This window comes from Mandrillus leucophaeus, unplaced genomic scaffold (assembly GCF_000951045.1).
Source record: "Mandrillus leucophaeus isolate KB7577 unplaced genomic scaffold, Mleu.le_1.0 Scaffold125, whole genome shotgun sequence".
Classification (NCBI taxonomy): Eukaryota; Metazoa; Chordata; class Mammalia; order Primates; family Cercopithecidae; genus Mandrillus; species Mandrillus leucophaeus.
Window position 1 is genome coordinate 4,887,426 of NW_012100876.1, and position 19,321 is coordinate 4,906,746.

Sequence of the window (19,321 nt, forward strand, 5' to 3'; positions counted from 1 at the left end):
AATGGGACTAGGGGATACCATTACAGAAGAGGCTGAATGGGAGGAGCCTTGTTGAATGAATCCTTATTAAAATGTAAGTCACATCCTGTCATGCTTGTGCTCCAAGCCCTCTCATGCCTCCTCATCTCAGAGTAACCACCAATGTTCTTCTTACAGAACTTACAAACTGTAAGTTCCTATATAACCGGGCCCCTCTCTCTCTCTCTCTCTGACTGTCTCCCCTGCTCTCACCAGCTCTCTCCCTCTGTTCCAGATATGTTGGCCTCGGGTGCTTTTCCTGCCAAATATACCTCAGAGGCTTTGCTGTTCCGTAGGCCCAGAACATTCTTCCCACAAGTATCTACATGGCTTGCTCCTACACCACCTGCCCCACAAGAAATAAGCTCAAAGAAGACATGAATCTCTTGTCAGTTTTCACAACTTCATTTCCAATGCCTAAAACACTACCTGGCACAGAGTCAGGGAGTGAAATCCATGTGTTTAATGGAGTAAGTAACTTAATGAATATGAATCATGTTGAGTTAGATGGAGCTGGAAGACTTTCAGGTAGAGCCGCTCCATAGACAGTTGGAAGTGGAGAGCTGGAGGTGAGAGGGAGAGCTGGGATGGGGACAGAGGTCTGGAACCACTGAGACAAGAGCAGAGTCATCTCAGAAGGATGAAGAAACACAAGGGTAGAGAGAAGCAGTATATGACTTAGGAGTAGAGACCCAAAAGCCAACAGCCCAGACTTAAATCCTAGTCCCAACATATCCTGCATATAAGTCTTGAACAAATTTTTAAACCTCTCTGTCCCTTGGTTTCCTCATCTCTAAAAGGGTTTTAGTAACACCTGTCTCAGAAGAGTATAGCAAGATTTCAATGAGCCCACACATGTAATGCAGAACAACCTAGCACATAGCTAGCACACAATCAGTGAAAGCAAGGGGGTTACTGAGGAGAGTCTCATTTTCTTTGGATAAGAGGGGCTGCATTCACATTTCTGGAAGCCAGAGTCTGTTTTCTGACTATGTAAGTCCTTGCTTCCTTGTATTCCATGATGAGCTAACAGAGGTTCTCTCTGCTTTTCTGCTTTGACCTTTGGTGGTTTGGTTTTGCTTCTTTTATCTATGGTCTTATTAAAAGAAACTGCAAAACTTCTCTGAAGGTGTTTTGAATTGGAGCACGGTAGACCAAGAGGTGGACTATACAACAGAAAGAGCATGGGCATTCAGAGTAAGACAAATATGGGCTGAACTCCAGCTCTTCTACTCGGATAACTAGTCTCTCCTGATTTCCTCCTTTTTTAGAGAGGGGGCCTTGTTACGACATGCAGGCTGGACTCCAATTCCTGGGCTCAAATGATCCTCCCTCCTCAGCCTCCCAAGTAGGTAGAACTTGCAGTTGTGCCTGGTTCCTCTCTTGACTTCTACAACAGAAATAATACTTACCTCAAGCACCTCAAGCCTGAAGAAGAGTAGTTGCTGAGTATCTATTTGTGGAATGAATGAATGAGGCTGTTGTGAGGATTACATGTGAGAGTATGCATAAAACGTGTAGCACACAGCCTAGCACGCTGTAAGGGTCAATCGACAGACCCAAAATGGAAGCTGCACAGACTCCTGTGTTTATGACTGGCAGCTGGATTGGCATTCCTGTGGTGAGGGCCTGTTTAAGGAACCCAGTGTCAGGTCTGAACTTTCTATTTATTCATGTCATTAAAAAGTATCTTCATTTCATCTTTTAAGAGAAGAGGTTTACTTTTACTAAAGTTTTACTGAAGTACTAAGCCTTCTTAGAAGGTGTACTTTGGTCAGGCGCAGTGGCTCACACCTGTAATCCCAGCACTTTGGGAGGCTGAGGTGGGTGGATGACTTGAGGTCAGGAATTCGAGACCAGCCTGGCCAACATGGTGAAACCCCATCTCTATTAAAATTACAAAAATTAGTCAGGCATGGTAGCAGGTGTCTGTAATCCCAGCTACTCGGGAGGCTGAGGCAGGAGAATCGTTTGAACCCGGGTGGCAGAGGTTGCAGTGAGCTGATATCGCACCACTGCACTCCAGCCTAGGCAACAGAGTGAGACTCTGTCTCAAAAATAATACTAATAATAAAAAATAAAATAAAGAAATAAAGAAAAGAAAAGAAAAACAAGAAGGTGCACTTAGAGTGATTAGATATTGGTATCAGGGTTTGTTGTGGGCCTTGAAAAGATAACAGAGAAGGCTTGATGGTTGTTCTGTTTGCATTTGGGTTTCCTTTTATCCCTTAGCGGATGGCTGGTTCAGAGCACAGTGGGCTGATAACCTTTTGTATCTCATTCTTCCTGTACCATTTTCACACCACAAAAGCTGAAATGGCTCAGCAGTTGCTTTCTGACAATGCATGTAATCATGTACTAGAAGGCTTATAGCTATGAAAATATTAGTAAGCATTTCAGAACTAATTGCATTTTTGTGGGTTTACCTGTCTTAAGGGAACTTTTAAAAATTATTTTTTGCCTGACTGCAAAAGAATATACATTCACTGCAGAAAATTTGGAAAACTGGGAAAGTTCAAAAGAGAACACCCACTCTATCGCTATGCGGTATGACATTTCTGTACACATCTGTCAAATCTTTCCAGATGCCCACTCCCTGGGGAGGTGTCTATGTGTGTAGAAGCAAAATTCATATCATACTAAACTCATTATTATTATATATAACTGGTTTTCCAAATTAGCTATTGCATGCATGCATTTAAGCAAACTCCTTCTGCACCTGATAGGTACCAGGCACTGAATGAAGTACAGAGGATAAGGGAAGTCAGCACACAAAAAAATTCATTACAGTTAAGTGAGATTAATGCTGGATGTGATGGCTCAAGCCTGTAATCCTAGCACTTTGGGACGCCAAATCACTTGAGGTCAGGAGTTCGAGACCAGCCTGGTCAACATGGTGAAACCACGTCTCTACTAAAAATACAAAAATTAGCCAGACGCACTTGCTTGAACCCAGGAGGCAGAGACTGCAGTGAGCTCAGATCGCGGCACTGCACTCCAGGCTGGATATGACACAGCAAGACTATCTCAAAAAAAAAAAAAACAATTAAGTGAGATTAAGTGCTGATAAAGGTATTAAGTACAAGAGAGGAAGCACAGACAACTTGTAGAGGTGTCAGGGAAGCTTCCTACAGGAGATGGCATATGAGCTACTACTAACAGGTAAAACAGAAGTTCACCAAGGAAAGAAAGGACAGGCCAGGCATTGTGGCTCATGCCTGTAATCCCAGCACTTTGTGAGCCCAAGGTGTGCTAATCGCTTGAGCTCAAGATTTCAAGACCAGCCTGGGCAGCATGGTGAAACCCTGTCTCTACAAAAATACAAAAAAATTAGCCAGGCATGGTGGCACGCACCAGTGGTCTCAGCTACTTGGGAGGCTGAGGTGGGAGAATCGCATGGGCCTGGCGGGCAGAGGTTGCAGTGAGCCCAGATCTCACCACTGCATTCCAGTCTCACTCAACAGAGTGAGATCCTGTGTCAAAAAATAAACCAAAAAAAGAAGAGACAGATAAAGAGAAGGAGGTACGTCAGCAGAGGATGTAGCAAGAAGGCCCCAAAGATGAAACTCATACCATATTTAAAGTATTACAAAAATCCAGTGTGGATAAAAAGGTGTAGGAGCAGGGGAGATGAGGCTGAAAATGCAGGAGCCAGACGATGATGTGGGATTTGAAGCAGAGGGTTGCCATGCTCCAATTTACATCTTGGTTAGACAATACTACAGCTTCAAGTATGAAGGGGGGCAAAGAGGAAAACCAGACAGACCTATAAAAGGACTGACAGTGAAGAGGAAAGATGGTGTAAATCAAATGGGAATGGAGATAAGAGACAGTGGCCTAGGAATAATACTGAGCTAGAAGTCACAGAAATCATATTGACCTGGATTCTAGATGGATAAAGTCCTTCTTTCCTCTCTTCCTTCCTTGGTTACTGATGGTCAGCTATGTACATGCAGGTGCTAGAGATACAAAGATGCTGTGACCTAATTCCTATTCCGATTTTCATGGTAACCCTTCACTTTAAGACTTCACATCTAGTAGGAAAGAAGAGGTGAAAATTTATTATTTTTACATGCCCAGAGGGCCTACCCTTCTTCTTTGGAAACAGGACTCCGATTTTCCTTTGGGAAGGCCACCCATGTCTAACTCACATAGTACATGCAGTTTGGTGGGAGTACTCCCACTCCAACCCCACTCCAAGAGTAGGTGCAAGAACTAGGCCAGGCAAACAGGAGCATTTGACTCTCCTGAACATGATGACTAGTTCAGTGATAAGCACACGACTCCAACCAGGCCAACAGGATTACTTCCTGGAGAATTTGATGGAACCAGGGAAAAAGAACTCCCTACCTTTTTCTAAGATCTCAGATGCCAAAGACCATATACCCCTTGGGCTGTCAGAGTCCTGCTATGCTCTTAGATGAGAGCCTACTGAGCATGAGATCACAATGAGGAAAGCTAAGCCAAGAAAAACAGAAAGAAACTGATTGGGTGACATCTTTTGTAAAGTTGGATTTAGCCACCTACTCCTAGACTTCTAAGGCAAGTCAATAAATTCCCCTTATTTTTTGCCACAGTGAGTTTGATTTGGGTTTTTGTCATTTGTAATTGAAACAGTGGTGTCTAATTCAGAGAGACAGACATAGGATCCTGTAATTGCAATACCACATGTGCTAGGTGATGCAGAGTTATTTACAAGGAGTGCAATCAACTTGACTTGTAGGTAGCATAAGCTAGGAAAATGTTCACAAAGGAGGTGATGTTTAACTGAACTCTTGAAGAATTAGCCATCTGCAACAGGATAAGGAGCAAAAGGAAGGAGGAGGAGCTATGCAGAAGAAACAGCATGAGCAGAGGCAAGGAAGTGTGGAATGTCCAAGGAAATAAAAACAGTCACTATGCTAAAGCATTAAATTCATAGCAAAAAGCCGACTCTGAAGAAATGTACATGCTCTGTAGGCCATGAGGAGTCATGGGTGATCTAATTTGACCTTTTCACCTGTCATTTAACCTCTCTAGTCCAGCTTCCTCATAGGTAAAATAAGGTTGATCAGAACACATCACTGAAATTGAGAAAAATATTAAAATACCTTACCTGCTGATAGAATTCATCATCTTTGGGAGTCAGATAAGGAAGCCAAGTGTCTTCAAGCTCTTCAAGAAGCCTCAGTTTCTGTTTGAAAATAATAATTACATATAAGTGAATATACAGTGACCCGAAAGAAGACACTCTCTTATTTTTCAAATAAGAAATACAAACAAATTTTAGCCAACTTTGAATTTATAATCTTTTAGAGAGAGAAATTAGTCAAATCGCAATTATAAAATGTATTAATTAAATTACATACATCTTTTTTTTTCCTTTTCTTTTAGAGACAGAGTCTCGCTCTGTCACCCAGGCTGGAATAAAGTGGTGTGACCATAACTCACTATAACATCAAACTCCTGGGCTCAAGCGATCCTCCCGTCTCATCCTCCCAAGTAGCTGGGACTACAGGGGTGCCACCATCCTTGGATAATTTTTTTTTTATTTTTAGTAGGGACAAGGTCTCGCTATGTTGCGCAGGCTGGTCTCAAATTTCTGACCTCAAGCAATCCTCTCATCTTGGCCTCCTACAGTGCTGGGATTATAGGCATGAGTCATGGCACCCAGTCAATTTACATACATACTAAATTACACATGGTATGAAGCATAAATTTAGAAATAATTTTATTCACTCTCACATTTCATGAGACAATTTGATTCACTTTTCACAGGTATTGTTGACATCCAGGTCTTTTTCATCACTAGAGCCAGCTTACAAGTCATCCAATACAGTTTTCCAGAGCAAACGCCTGTCTATACAATCTGCTTGAGACACAGTAGCTTGTAAATCCTTTTATGGTGCTATCACTGGAAATACCAAACCAAGCCACAAGTATCTATCTGCATAATGTCAGGATATGTTTAATAGTTATTCATCTTGTAAACATTTATTTGAGATCATATCCACTTACAGTATTGCTTTCTTAGAGTGATCTATCATCTCTACAATAATTACTAAATCCGTGTTAAACATCTTTGTTTCTTTTCTTTTCCAATTCCATGAAGCAGCCTTTTTAAGCACTCAAAGCCAGCATTGTCTGAGGCTGTTTCCAGAGACTATGTTTTCCCCAAACAGTACTGTGCTATTCAAACAAAGTAACTGAAAGAGGATCTCATGTTATAAAGTATCTTATAAGAAATCAGATACATATAGGGCACCTGCTTCCTTCTGAGGGATATTTTTCAAAGAATATCTGACCTTACATTCAAGAATATACGGAGTTTGTGTGTGTACGTGGCACATAAATGGCATAAATGTGCACATACAGTCACAGACACATAGACATGTACATACAACAGACATTATCTGTAAGAAAGAAAGCAAAAACAGCAGAAACAACTGGGTTTCAAATAAAAATGCAATTAAATGCATCATCAAAGCTACTGTCAGCCAGTAAGTCACATTTATAAAAATTAGATAATAGTACACCTTGCTCTGGGCCAATATAGTCCCACTCCATAAGAATATGACTTGGTAAACACAAACTGGATTTCAGGCTCCACCTGCTCCAATGGCCACTGTCTTTACAAAGTGCACAACCTACTCAACCAGATGTGGTGGCCCTAAGTACTACCCTCTCCCACCCCAGGATAGCAGCCTTCTCTCACAAACCCATCACAATCAGAGTAGTCAAAGGAAACGTCCTTTTAGGTAAAACACAAATTCTTTCTGGACCTTTTTTGTATCATTATCTAAAGTGAGGAAAGAGAAAGGGAATAGAAGTATAGCAACCAATTGACCTAAGAGACACAAAACCGAATTCTACTCTTAGGCATAATTCTATTATATTTATTTAGTCAAAGTCTTTGTTTTGACTATAGGTGTTTTCTCATTTATAACAAAAAGGTTGACTTACCAGTTCAACTATGAATTTTTTTTTTTTTTTTTTTTTGAGACAAGGTCTCACTCTGTCCCACAGGCTGAAGTGTAGTGGCCCAATCACAGCTCAGTGCAGCCTTGACTTCCTGGGCTCAGATGATTCTCCCAACTCAGCCTCCCAAGTAGCTGGGACTAAAGGTGCAATGCCACCATGCCTGGCTAGCTTTGTTTTACTTTTCTTTGTAGAGATGAGGCCTCAGTATGTTCCCTAGGCTGGTCTCAAACTCCTGGGCTCAAATGATATGCCTGCCTTGGCCTCCCAAAGTGCTAGGATTACAGAAGTGAGCTACCATGCCTGGCCTAAATTATGATACATTTATAGTTATAATACTAATGTAACACACACCATTACAGATAATCGACAAACCAGTTTGGATAACTCACTATTGGTTAATCAATTTATCTGTTTTTCAGTATTAACCATTATTTGGGCCATAGAAAGAACCAATGATATTTCCATGCGCATACTTATACATTTCTCTACTCCATCATAAATTTAATCAAAATCTATACCGCAATTTTTACTTCAAGCTCAGAAATGCCTCCATTTTCCTATGAATATTTTATCAATTCTTAGTCTTTTTTATAGACACAAAGTGCCAGAATATTTATAAATGCCAAAAAAGGTAAGCCTTGAATAATTCAAATGCACATTTCTCAAACCTTGAAATGCCTCCACCTTGCAAACACCACGTTAAGATCTCTGCATGAGAGTCCATCAATAAAGCTCATCTACATATAAAGAGGAGCACCAAAAGTATGGATTCCCAAAAGTAATTACATACTCCACCTAAATCAGGTGAAACAGCAACAGGCCTGTCCCATAGGTCGACAAGTGCCAGTGTAGGCTGAACCTCTGCTTATAATTAATGCTTCAGCTAAATTCTGTAACAACCACCACTTCTTAGTTCATTTCGGAATTGAGCATCAGACAGGTATAAAACATTGTAACTTATAAGGCTGTATCGAAAGGATAAAATTTGACAAGATTTTTCCTACTCTAGAGCAAGCAGCATATAACTGATCTTTCACTAGGAATTTTCATTTTAATACTATGAGCAATGTTGTATCTACGCGACAGCAGAGAATGGGGACCAGAAAATCACCCAACTTAAGACCCTACAGATAAAAATCTGCTCTGAACATCAACACTCACTACTTGCAATTTGACCAAGTAACTGACAAGATCAATTATTAAATAACAATATTTACAACAAAAAGAGAAGTTTTGGCCATGTTTACATCAGTGAAATCAATCAGATATCAATAGTAAATTAAACTGGTAGCTCATAAACATCAAAATTAAAAATTCTTAACTGCTTTATAAAAATCAAACATTAAGATTGTTTTATGAAAAGCGAGGTCACTATGGGCAAGACTAAGAGAAACAGGCCCTTTTGCTCTCTGCTGTCAGGAGGGCAAAAAACACGATCCTTAGAGAGGGTAACAGTCAACTCCTTTCAAAACGCAAATGCCTTTACCATGTGAGCCAGCGATCCTACTTTTGATTTATCCTTCTAATATACTTGTACCATGTTCAGAAGAATATATGCACGAGGATACTCATTACATCATGATTTGTAGAACAAAAGTTTGGAATCACACTAAAAACCACTGAACTTTACACTTTAAAATGGTGAATTTTATGATATGGAAATTATTATCTCAATAAAACAAACAGATTAGAAACAATGCAAATCTCCAGCCACAGGGGACAGTTGAATAAACTACAGGACATCCACGTGATAAAGTATAAAGCAACAGTAAACACAAACAAGGACGCTTTCTGTTTATGAACTAAAAAGCTCTCCAGAAGATATTGGGGAGTAAAAAGCAAGGCACAAAACTCTGCTTGTATTCACACACAGAAACACAAAGGATGAATGACAGACTATTAAAGTGATTAACTGTCAACAGAGGTGGGAAATGACTAGAAAGGGACAAAGGCAGAGCCAAGACTACTCAAAATATTCCATTTTATATTGTTTTGATTTTTGTACTATGTAAACGTCTTACCTATTACCAATTCAAACATCTAACCTACTAATTCCTCACATGAAATTCAGTATAAAGATAAAGACAACATGATTTTTGGCATTGTTTTAGAAAGTGCATACTTTTGTCCACGTACAATGAAGTATTTATTTGGAAAACTATTGCAGACTAGCACACTAAAGAGGAGAGGAAAAAAAACAGCTCTGACAATTTTCTTTGTGTCAAATGCCAACCATGGTAAAAACACACAACATTAAAATGCACTCTGGAGCACAGGTAGAAGGAGCTCACGTTTGACTGTCAGATCTGGCTAACTGCTGCTCCTCGGCCTGATGTACAGATAAATCCACACAGCTGGGCCCTGCAGCACACTGCTCTGCTCACACACTTCTTTGCTGTCACGCTTGTGTCAAATACATCAAGCTGTTCACAAATGCCACACGGAGAGCCAGAGAGAGCATGAAGCCTCAGCTCTCCTACCTGGCAGGAGGGGCAGATGAAGATCCTTCCATGCAGGCTACCGCCCATTTCCACAGCTCTGGCAAAGTAAAAGAGGTCAAAAGACCTATGTGAAACACACCACAGCCAGTCGCGGTGGCTCACACCTATAATCCCAGCACTTTGGGAGGCGGAGGCAGGAGGATCACCTGAGCTCAGGAGTTCGAGACCAGCTTGGGGACATGGCAAAAACCCGTCTGTATGAAAAAAAATACAAAAACTAGCCGGGTGTGGTGGTGTGCACCTGTAGTCCCAGTAGCTCAGGAGGCTGAGGTAGGAGGATCACTTGAGCCTGGGAGGCAGAGGTTGCAGTCAGCCCAGATCACGCCACTGCACTCCAGCCTGTGTGACAGAGTAAGACTCTCTGTCTCAAAAAAAAAAAAAAAAAGCACCACAACTCAAATTCCTAAGGGTTTCAAGTTAGATATCAGAAACTACACCAACCCTAGGCCTCTGCTTTACTGTGAAAAAGTTAAGCTGTATCTGAGCTTGTACATCTTGTCACATAGAGATATGGTTTGAGTCTTACAGTAATAACATAAAAAGATTAAGTGGATTATGACTCATCATGTAAGGGTGTATCTCACCTACAAATGAAGCATATTTTTCATCCCACTCCTGACTCTTCAGCCGTGTCAAGATTATGCTCCTAAGGACACTTATTCTTTATCCATGTATCATGTTCCACATAATACTTCTTCAACTATGCATCCTATTGTGTCAGGTTCAATAAAAATTTAATTTTATTACCTGAGTCTTTTCAAAATACAATGACAAATAATGGCTAATGAACGTTCATTGTGAAAATAACTGCATGGTCTTATGAGGGTTTTAAGTGGGAAAATGACCTAGTCCTTAAGCAGGGTGCTTAGTGGGCAAGGAAGACATATCTAAACTAACACTAGAAAGATCATCAAGAGCCAGGCGCGGTGGCTCACGCCTGTAATCCTAGCACTATGGGAGGCCAAGGAAGGCAGATCCCTTGAGGCCAGGAGTTCAAGACCAGCCTGGCCATCAAAGGGAACCCCATCTCTACCAAAAATACAAAAATTAGCCGGCCATGGTGGCGCACAGCTGTAATCCCAGCTTCCAGGGTGGCTGAGGCAAGAGAATCGCTTGAACGTGGCAGGTGGAGATTGCAGTGAGTCACCACTGCACGGTGACACAGCAAGATTCTTCCTCAAAAAAAAGAAAGAAAGAAAAGAAAAGATCAATAAGAAATAGCTAAACCAAAAGAAGTGTAAATAAATATTTCACATATACTTATACCATATTTGCTTTAGATAAGAAGAAAAAAAGTATTTCAACCATTTCAACAAATTCAGCATTCCCTGTCCTACGAAAAACTTCTCTCTCCATGAAAATATGGCACAGTAAAAGTAAACTGGATTTGGAGGCGAAAGTAGGATTGAATGCAGACTCCTCGATGAGGTACCACGTCGGAAGCAAACTTGCTCATTCTCAATTTCCTCATCTGTAAGAGACACTGTTTCATAGAGTTGTGACGATAAAATAAAAATTATTCATATATATTAGCGCGTTTTGCAAACTATAAACTATGCAGATATTAGGCAAATAGCATTCAGACAGTGGGGCAGGGGTCTGTATAACAAAGCAAACTCCTTTGTTATGTGTTTATAGCCTAAGGAGCCAAACTCTTGAATTCCAGTGCCAGTCTAGGTGTACGATTTGGAACTACTTTCTTATCTCCCTGTGAGATGTAAATGATATTAATACATAAAGCTCTAAGAACAGTGCCTGGCACATAAACAGCCCTCAATACACTTTGGCAACCATTCGTTGTTATTGTTGTTTATTCATGTCTGGAAAAGACAGTTCTATTTCCTAGTTATAAATTACTTATATAGGAATCTATGTGTAGCACATCAAATTATACTTTAGACCACAGATTAATGCTACTGGATTAATACAAATCCAGATATTAATTAGCCTCAGTGATCTACAGGAGAAATGTATAAAAACTTCCCATAAGAGTTTACACATATAAAATGTGTCAATTAACTATGTGGTGGTGATCGTCTAATTTTTAATATGACAAAATTGCAAAATTTTAGAACATATAAAGAAACTAAGGCCCATCCAGAGCTATTAAGTGATTGGCAAGAGACTATACTGCTGCTTATGAGAGAATCACAACTCACATTCTTAGTTCCCAGGTACAAGGCCACACCCACTGCACCACACCATCCCTGAGGCAAGAGAAATCATCTCTCTTAAGAATTGTTTAATTTTTAACTGAAAAACAACAACACAACACACATTTTTTTAAAGTTTTAATTAAAATCAATCCTACTTATAGATTTTTAAAACCAATACTTACAGCCACTGCTCTTGGACCCTCATGTCCTGGCTGCTTTGGTAGCTCTACAAGGCTTTCAAAAGAGATCTTTTTAATTAATATTTAGCAAGTCTTGTTCTGTTTCCAATAATGGGAACCAACACTACAGCAGACAAAAAAATCTAGCCTGGATAGAAAACGTCATAATTTAGAAAACATCAGGAAGAATACTCAGAAGGATTTCACCTCAGCAGTAGTGCCATAGCCCTAGACTCAATGTCACACTGTTCCTTTCTAATTAACTGCAATACCTGAAAAGATCCAACTATTTCCAAGTAACTTAAATGAGTTATTTAAAGGAACAGCAAGTACAGAATCCAGCACTTCAATGTTAAAAATTTACAGTGTTTGTCATCCAATCAAAAGCATCAAGGCATGGAAGTTTCTAAGAGAATACTACAAGGCAAGACAATATGACTGATAATAAAGAGAGAAATCAACTAATTGAAACTGGTGCAAAAACAGAACAGATGACAAAATGAGTAGACAAGTACACTGAAACAGTAAGTATAGCTGTAGTTCACAAGTTCAAAAAGTTGGGAAAAGATTGAGCATGGTAAGTAAAGAAACAGAAATAATATTAAATCAAGCCTCTAGAGTAAATCCACAATATCTGAGAGGAAAGATACACTGGATAATAATAATTCAACACCAATTAGTTATAATAGAAGAAAAGAATAATGAACCTGAAGATACAGCAAGGAAAATTATCCAAAATGAAATACAGAGAGGAAAAAGATAGGAGAAAAAGTTAACAGAGCATCAGTCAGCTATGGGATGATTTTAAGCAGCTTAATACATGTAACTGGACTTAACAAAGGAAAGGAGAGAGATTGGAAGACAGAAAAAAAGGCCAAATATTTTCCAAATTGGATGAAAACCATCAATCCACAGATTTAAGATGTTCAAAGGACTTCAATCACAAAAAACAAGAGGAAATAACACTAAAACGCATCATAATCGAATTACTTAAATCCAGTGAAAAAGATAACGTCTTAAAAGCAGTCAGACAAAAGAAAATACAGTTGGCTCTCCATATATATGGGTTCCTCATTTATGGATTCAAACAACCACAGATAAAAAATATTCCTGAAAAAAAAAATGGATGGTTGTAGATATACTAAACATGTACAGACTTTTTTCTTATCACTATTCCCTAAACAATGAAATATAACAACTATTTATATAGCATTTATATTGTATTACGTACTATAAGTAATCTAAAGATGATTTAAAGTACATAGGAAGATGTGCATAGGTTATATGCAAATGCTACATACCATTTTATATAAGGGACTTGAGAATCCATGAATTTTTATATTTGCAAGGGTCCTGGAACCACTCCCCCACAGATAGCAAGAGATGAAGATACTGTGTACATATAAAAAAACTATAAAAATAACACGAAATAAGGCTGGGTGTGGTGGCTCACACCTGTAATCCCAGCACTTTGGGAGGCCGAGGTGGGTGGGTGGATCACTTGAGACCAGGAGTTTAAGACTAGCCTGGCCAACATGGCGAAACCTCGTCTATACTAAAAATACAAAAATTAGCCAGGTGTGGTGGCGCACACCTGTAATCCCAGCTACTTGGGAGGCTGAGACACAATAATCGCTTGAACCCGGGAGGTGGAGGTTGCAGTGAGCCGAGTTCGCACCACTGCACTCCAGCTGGGTGACTGAGTCAGACTCTGTTTCCAAAAAAAAAGAAAAAAGAATAACACCAAATAGCTCATTGTAAAAAAAAAAAAGGGGTGCCAGAAAACAGAAGATAGTGGGGAAATGCTATAATATATTTCAACAATAAAGGAGAAATAAATATTTTTTCAGATATACAAAAGCAGAAAGAATTCAACACCAACAGACCTTCAAGATAAGAAGTGATAACGGAAGACCTTCAGGTGGAAAGAAAAGGACAACAGATAAAAATCTGAATCTACTTAAGAGAATGAAGAGTATCAGAAATAGTAACTATATGGGAAATATAAAAGACTTCTCAATAAGTCTTTATAAAAGATAACTGACTAAAGCAAAAACAAGAGTAGTACATTGTGGGATTCATAACATATGAAGAAATAAAATGTATGACAGCAACATCACAATGGCCAAAGAGATATGAAAAGTATATTGCAGTAAAAATTTTTATGCTACACGTGAAGTGCAGTAATACTTCAAGAAAGATTCCGACACGATAAAGACAGATACCAGAAACCCTAAAACAAACATAAAAAAAACAAAGAATTACAAGTAATAAGCCAACAAAAGAGATAAAATGGAATTACAAAAAAATCAATCCAAAAAAAGGCAGAACTCAAGAAAAAAAGGATAAAAAAATAGACAAAAATGGTAGAATTAAATCCAACCATAGAAACAACTGCAATAATTGTAAATGATCTAAATAACCCAATTAAAGGGGAGAAACTGTCAAATTCGATTTTTTTAAAAGCAGTATGCAACCATAGGTTGCCTATAAAAAAAAAATTCTTCAAATATAAAGAAACAAACTGGTTTAAAGTAAAAAGATAGACAGGACATTGGGAAATCGTATTTAATGCCACATAAGCGTATACTTTAAAATGACTAAAATGATAAATTATATGTTATGTATATTCTACTGCAATAAAAAAAGATTTGTAAAGAAGTAAAAAGTTGGAAAAAAAATTTACCCACTAATACTGATTAAAAGAAAGTTGAAGTGGCTATATTGATATCAGACAAAATGGAATTCAGAACAAAAAATATTACAAGAGACAAAGTTATTTCATAATGATAAAGGAGTCAAATCATCAAGAACATAAAAATCTTAAACATTTATACACCCTAATAACAGGTCTTCAAACATGCAGCAAAAACTGAAAGAACAAAAAGAAATAGGTAATTCCATAGTTAATAGTCTAAGATTTCAATATCCTTGTCTTAATAACTGGTAGAGCAAGTAGACAAAAACACCGTAAGAGACTTGAACAACACCATCAACCAACTTGAACTGATATGTAGATAGCACTCCACCAAACAACAGCAAAATAGACATTTGTTTCAAATACACATAGAACATTTGCTAAGATAGACCATCTCTGGGTCTCAATACATTTATAAGGATTGAAATCATAAAAACTATATTCTCTGACAAAATGGAGTTAAACTTAAAATAATAACAGACACACATCTAGAAAACCCCAATATTTGAAAACTAAATAATTGACTCCTAAATAATAAATGAGTCAAAGAAGAAAACAATAGAGAAATGAGAAAGGATTTTAAGTTGAATAAAAATGAAAATACAACATTTCAAAATGTGTAGGATGCCCCTAAACTAGTAAACTGAGGGAAATTTATGGCACTGAACGCTTATAATAAAAAAGAAAAATGGTCACAAATAAATTACCTTAGCTTCCACCTGGAGAAACTCGAAAAAGAAGAACAAATAAAATAAACAGGAGAAAATAATAAAAGACCACAATAGAAATCAACGAAACAGAAAATAGAAAAGTTAAAAATAAATGAAGCCAAAAGCTAGTTATTTGAGAAAAGAAAATTTAAAATCTCTAGCCAGAATGATTTAAAAAAACACACAGAAGTTTCAACATGCCAATTAAAAGGATAATAAGGGGATGTTATAAACTTTATGCTAATAAATTCTAGAACTGAAGTAAAATAGAGAAATTTCTTGAAAGACACAAATTACTTAGGTTCACTCAAGAAGAGGTTAGCCTAGGCTAAACCAGGCATGCACCAGGAACGCTGTCATTTCAGCAAAGTGAGGAGTCTTGCCCAGAGAGTGAAAAGACCTCGGCTAAGCAGGAGATGTAGCTCAGAGGATGAGGACTCTGGAGCCCTGAGGCTCCACACTTTTGTGTTATCCCTCTACTACAGGATGAGAATGAGATGCCATCCACAAACAACCACAGGCTGGGCCAAGCACAGACACAGTACCCACTTTCTCTCTCTGAGTTTGCCTCATTCATTCATCTATTCGCCAAACATTTACTCCTGACCCACTATGTGCCAGGGATATGCTTGGGACAAAATGGTGATCAAGATCACCCTCAAAGAAAAAAAAAGGCCTTGCCCTCAAAGAAAAAAAAGAAAAAGAAAAGGATAGCCCCTTTTTAGTAGACATAGATAGTCCTATATCTATTAATGAAACTGAATTTGTATTTTAAAAACTTCCCACAAAGAAAACTCCAAACCCAAAGCCTTCACTGATAAAGTCTACAAAGCATTTAAGAAAGAAATAATAATAATTCTACATAAATTAATCCAGAAAATTAATGGCTTTCAATCCCAAAGGCAAGCAGAAATGTTACAAGAAAATTACAGACCAACATCCCTCATGTATATAAATGTAAAAAGTATTAACAAAATGTTAACAAACTGAATCCAACAACACATAAAAAGGACAATATAGAATAACCAAGTGTTACCCCCAGAATGCCAGGTTGGTTTAACATTCAAAAATCTACATAAATCCATCATATTATCAGGCTAAGAAAGAAAAACTAGAGGGTCACCTGAATAGATGTGGTAAGAGGATTAGACAATACCCAACAATGACCCTGATGAACACACTCAGTAAACTAGGGAATTTATTCATCTTAATAAAGGAATCAATGAACCCCAGCCTAGTGGTAAAAGAGTGAATGATTTTACCCTAAGGTGAGGAAAAAAGCCAAGGATGTTTCCCATCACCCACTCTACGCAAGATTGTACTGAAGGTTCTAGCCAGTGCAACAAGGCAAGAAAAAGAAGTGAAAAGTATCCGGATCAAGAATAAATTTTTAAAAGGTAAAAATGTCATTAAATATGACATAAGCATCTATGTAGAAAATTATACAGAATTTGCAAAACAGCTATTAGAACTAATAAATAAGTTTAGCTACACTGTAGGATCAATATACAAAAATTAGTTTATTTTTATATGCTAGCAACCAACAATCTGAAATTGAAATTTTTTAAAATACTATGTACCTTAACAAAAATTATAAAGTACTCAGAGATAAACTGGACAAAAGGTTTTCCAGACTTACACAAAGAAAATTTAAAAACACTACTGAAATTAAACAAAGAGACATGCCATGTTAGTGGACTGGAAGACTCAATAATTCATTGTCCCCAAATTGATGCAATTGCAAACTAAGATCTCTGAAGGTTTTTTTGGTAAAAACTGACAATCTATTTCTAAAATTCATTTAGAAATGCAAAGACTTAGAGTGACAAAACATCTTTGACAAAAGTAAAATAAAGTTGAAGGACTTTACTACCCAACTTCAAGACTTAGTATAAAACTACAGAAATCAAGACAGTGCTAAACAAACAGATAAATGGAACAAAACAGAGGTCCACAATAGACCCAGATATCTATGTTCAATTGTTTTTTGACAAAGATTCAAATGGAGAAAGAACAGTCCTCAACAAATAGTACTTGAAGAATTAGATATCTATACTTTTTAAAGAACTCCAATCCACACCTTGTACTATACACAAAAATATCTCAAAATGAATAAATACATCAATATAAAACCTAACTATAAATATAAAACCTTAAAACTATAAAACTAGTATTAGAAAAGACACGAAACTCTTTTCGTATTTAAGTTACGCAAGGCAGAGATTTCACAGATATGAAACCAGAAGCAAAATCCATAAAAGAAAAAAAAAGGATAAACTTCATCAAATTTAAGAAAATCTGCTCTCAAAACTCTCAAAACTAGAACTCTTATACGCTGCCCTCATGAACACAAAATGGTCAACCACTTTGGAAGACAATCTGGCACTTTCTTTAAAAAATATCTAGTAACACTTACAACATGATAGCACATGTCTACATAAAAATCTGCACATGAATGTTCACAGCAGCTTTATTTGTAATTGCCCCAAACTGGAAACAACCCAAATGTCCATCAACAAGTGCACAGATAAAGAAATCGCAGTATATGGAAAAAAAGAAAAAGAAATTATGGTATATCCATACAATAGTTCACCAATCAGCAATAAAAAGGAATGAATTAGTGAAGTATACAACAACATGATGGATCTCAAAATCACAATGCTGAGTGAAGGAAGACAGGCCTCCGCTTAAATCCCCGAAAAAGAGCACACAGTGCAGAGAATTTTTAGGACAGTGAAACTACTTTGTGTGATACTGTAACAGAGTGGCAAGTACATGTCACTATACATTTGTCCCAGGCAACAGAATATATACCACTAAAAGTAAACCCTAATGGTTCATTAAACTTATGGACATTGGGTGATAATGATGTGTAACCGATGTACCACTCTAATGGCGGATATTGACAACAGTGGAGGGTGTGTAACAGAGCATGTGTGGAGGTAGGGAGTATATGAGAAATCTCTGTGCCTGTCTCACAATTTTGCCAGAACCTAAACCTACTCTAAAAACACAGAATCCATTTTGTAAAAGGGAGAGAGAGAGTGCGCACGTGCAAAAGCATATACTGTAAGAGTGATTCCATTTCTGCAAAATTCTAGAAAATGCAAACTAGTCAATAGCGACAGAAAGCACATTAGTGGCTGCCTAGAGCCACTGGGGGAGAGAAGGAAAAAAGGATTTCTGAGGGACACAGATTAGGAGTGATAATGAACATTCTCCTAATCTTGATTTTGGTGGTTTAACAAATATATGCATATGTCAAAACTTTAAATATGTGCAGTTTATTCTATGTCAACTCTACCCCAATAAAACTCTTTAAAAAGGGAAGAAGAGTAAGTAAGGATTACTTAAATTTGGTTTAACTTGCCTATAAAACTGGGCCTGCTGTCATTTGACAGATGGACTTTTCATTATCATTCAATTTATTTCATTGTTTTATTCAGATTTTCTACTTCTTGAAGCAATTTAAATAATGCCTATTTTTCTAGGTATGTATCAACTTCATCTAAGTTAGTTCTCATATGTACTGTATTTTCTTAGATATTAGTAATTCATGTAGTATGTCCCCTTTTGTGTACCTAATATTGGATCACACATAATTTACTTCCTCCTTTCTCACATTCTCATCATTCTCCAAAGTTTTAGTTTTATATTCATTTTAGAACAAAAAGTAGTATTTAAAACCAATAACTTTGTGAATTTTCCAATACATTTTATCAATTTCTATGCCCACCCTTGTTTGTTTGCTTGTTTTAGTTAAAAACCAGGCCAGGAGCAGCAGCTCACTCCTACAATCCCAGTACTTTGGGAGGCCAAGGCAGGCAGATCACCCGAGGTCAGGAATTTCAGATTAGCCTGGCCAACATTGCAAAATCCCATCTCTACTAATAAAGTCCAACATTAGCCGGGTGTGGTGGCACATGTCTGTAATCCCAGCTACTCAGGAGGCTGAGGCAGGAGAATCACTTGAACCTGGGAGGCAGAGGTTGCAGTGAGCATCGCACCACTGCACTCCAGCCTACACAACAGAGTGAGACTCAAGAAAGAAAAGAAAAGAAAAGAAAGAAGGGAGGAAAGAGAGAAAGAGAGAGAGAGA

At 37.8% G+C, this 19,321-nt stretch overlaps 1 protein-coding gene across 1 annotated transcript in view; it reads right to left on the reverse strand.

The window, feature by feature from the left end:
• Window positions 1-19,321, reverse strand: part of FTO (fat mass and obesity associated) — a 439,228-nt gene that overhangs the window by 310,380 nt on the left and 109,527 nt on the right. Inside the window, exon 2 of the mRNA XM_011971922.1 lies at window positions 5,114-5,191. Coding sequence (XP_011827312.1) covers window positions 5,114-5,191 — 78 coding nt within the window. The remainder of the gene's footprint in view (window positions 1-5,113; window positions 5,192-19,321) is intronic.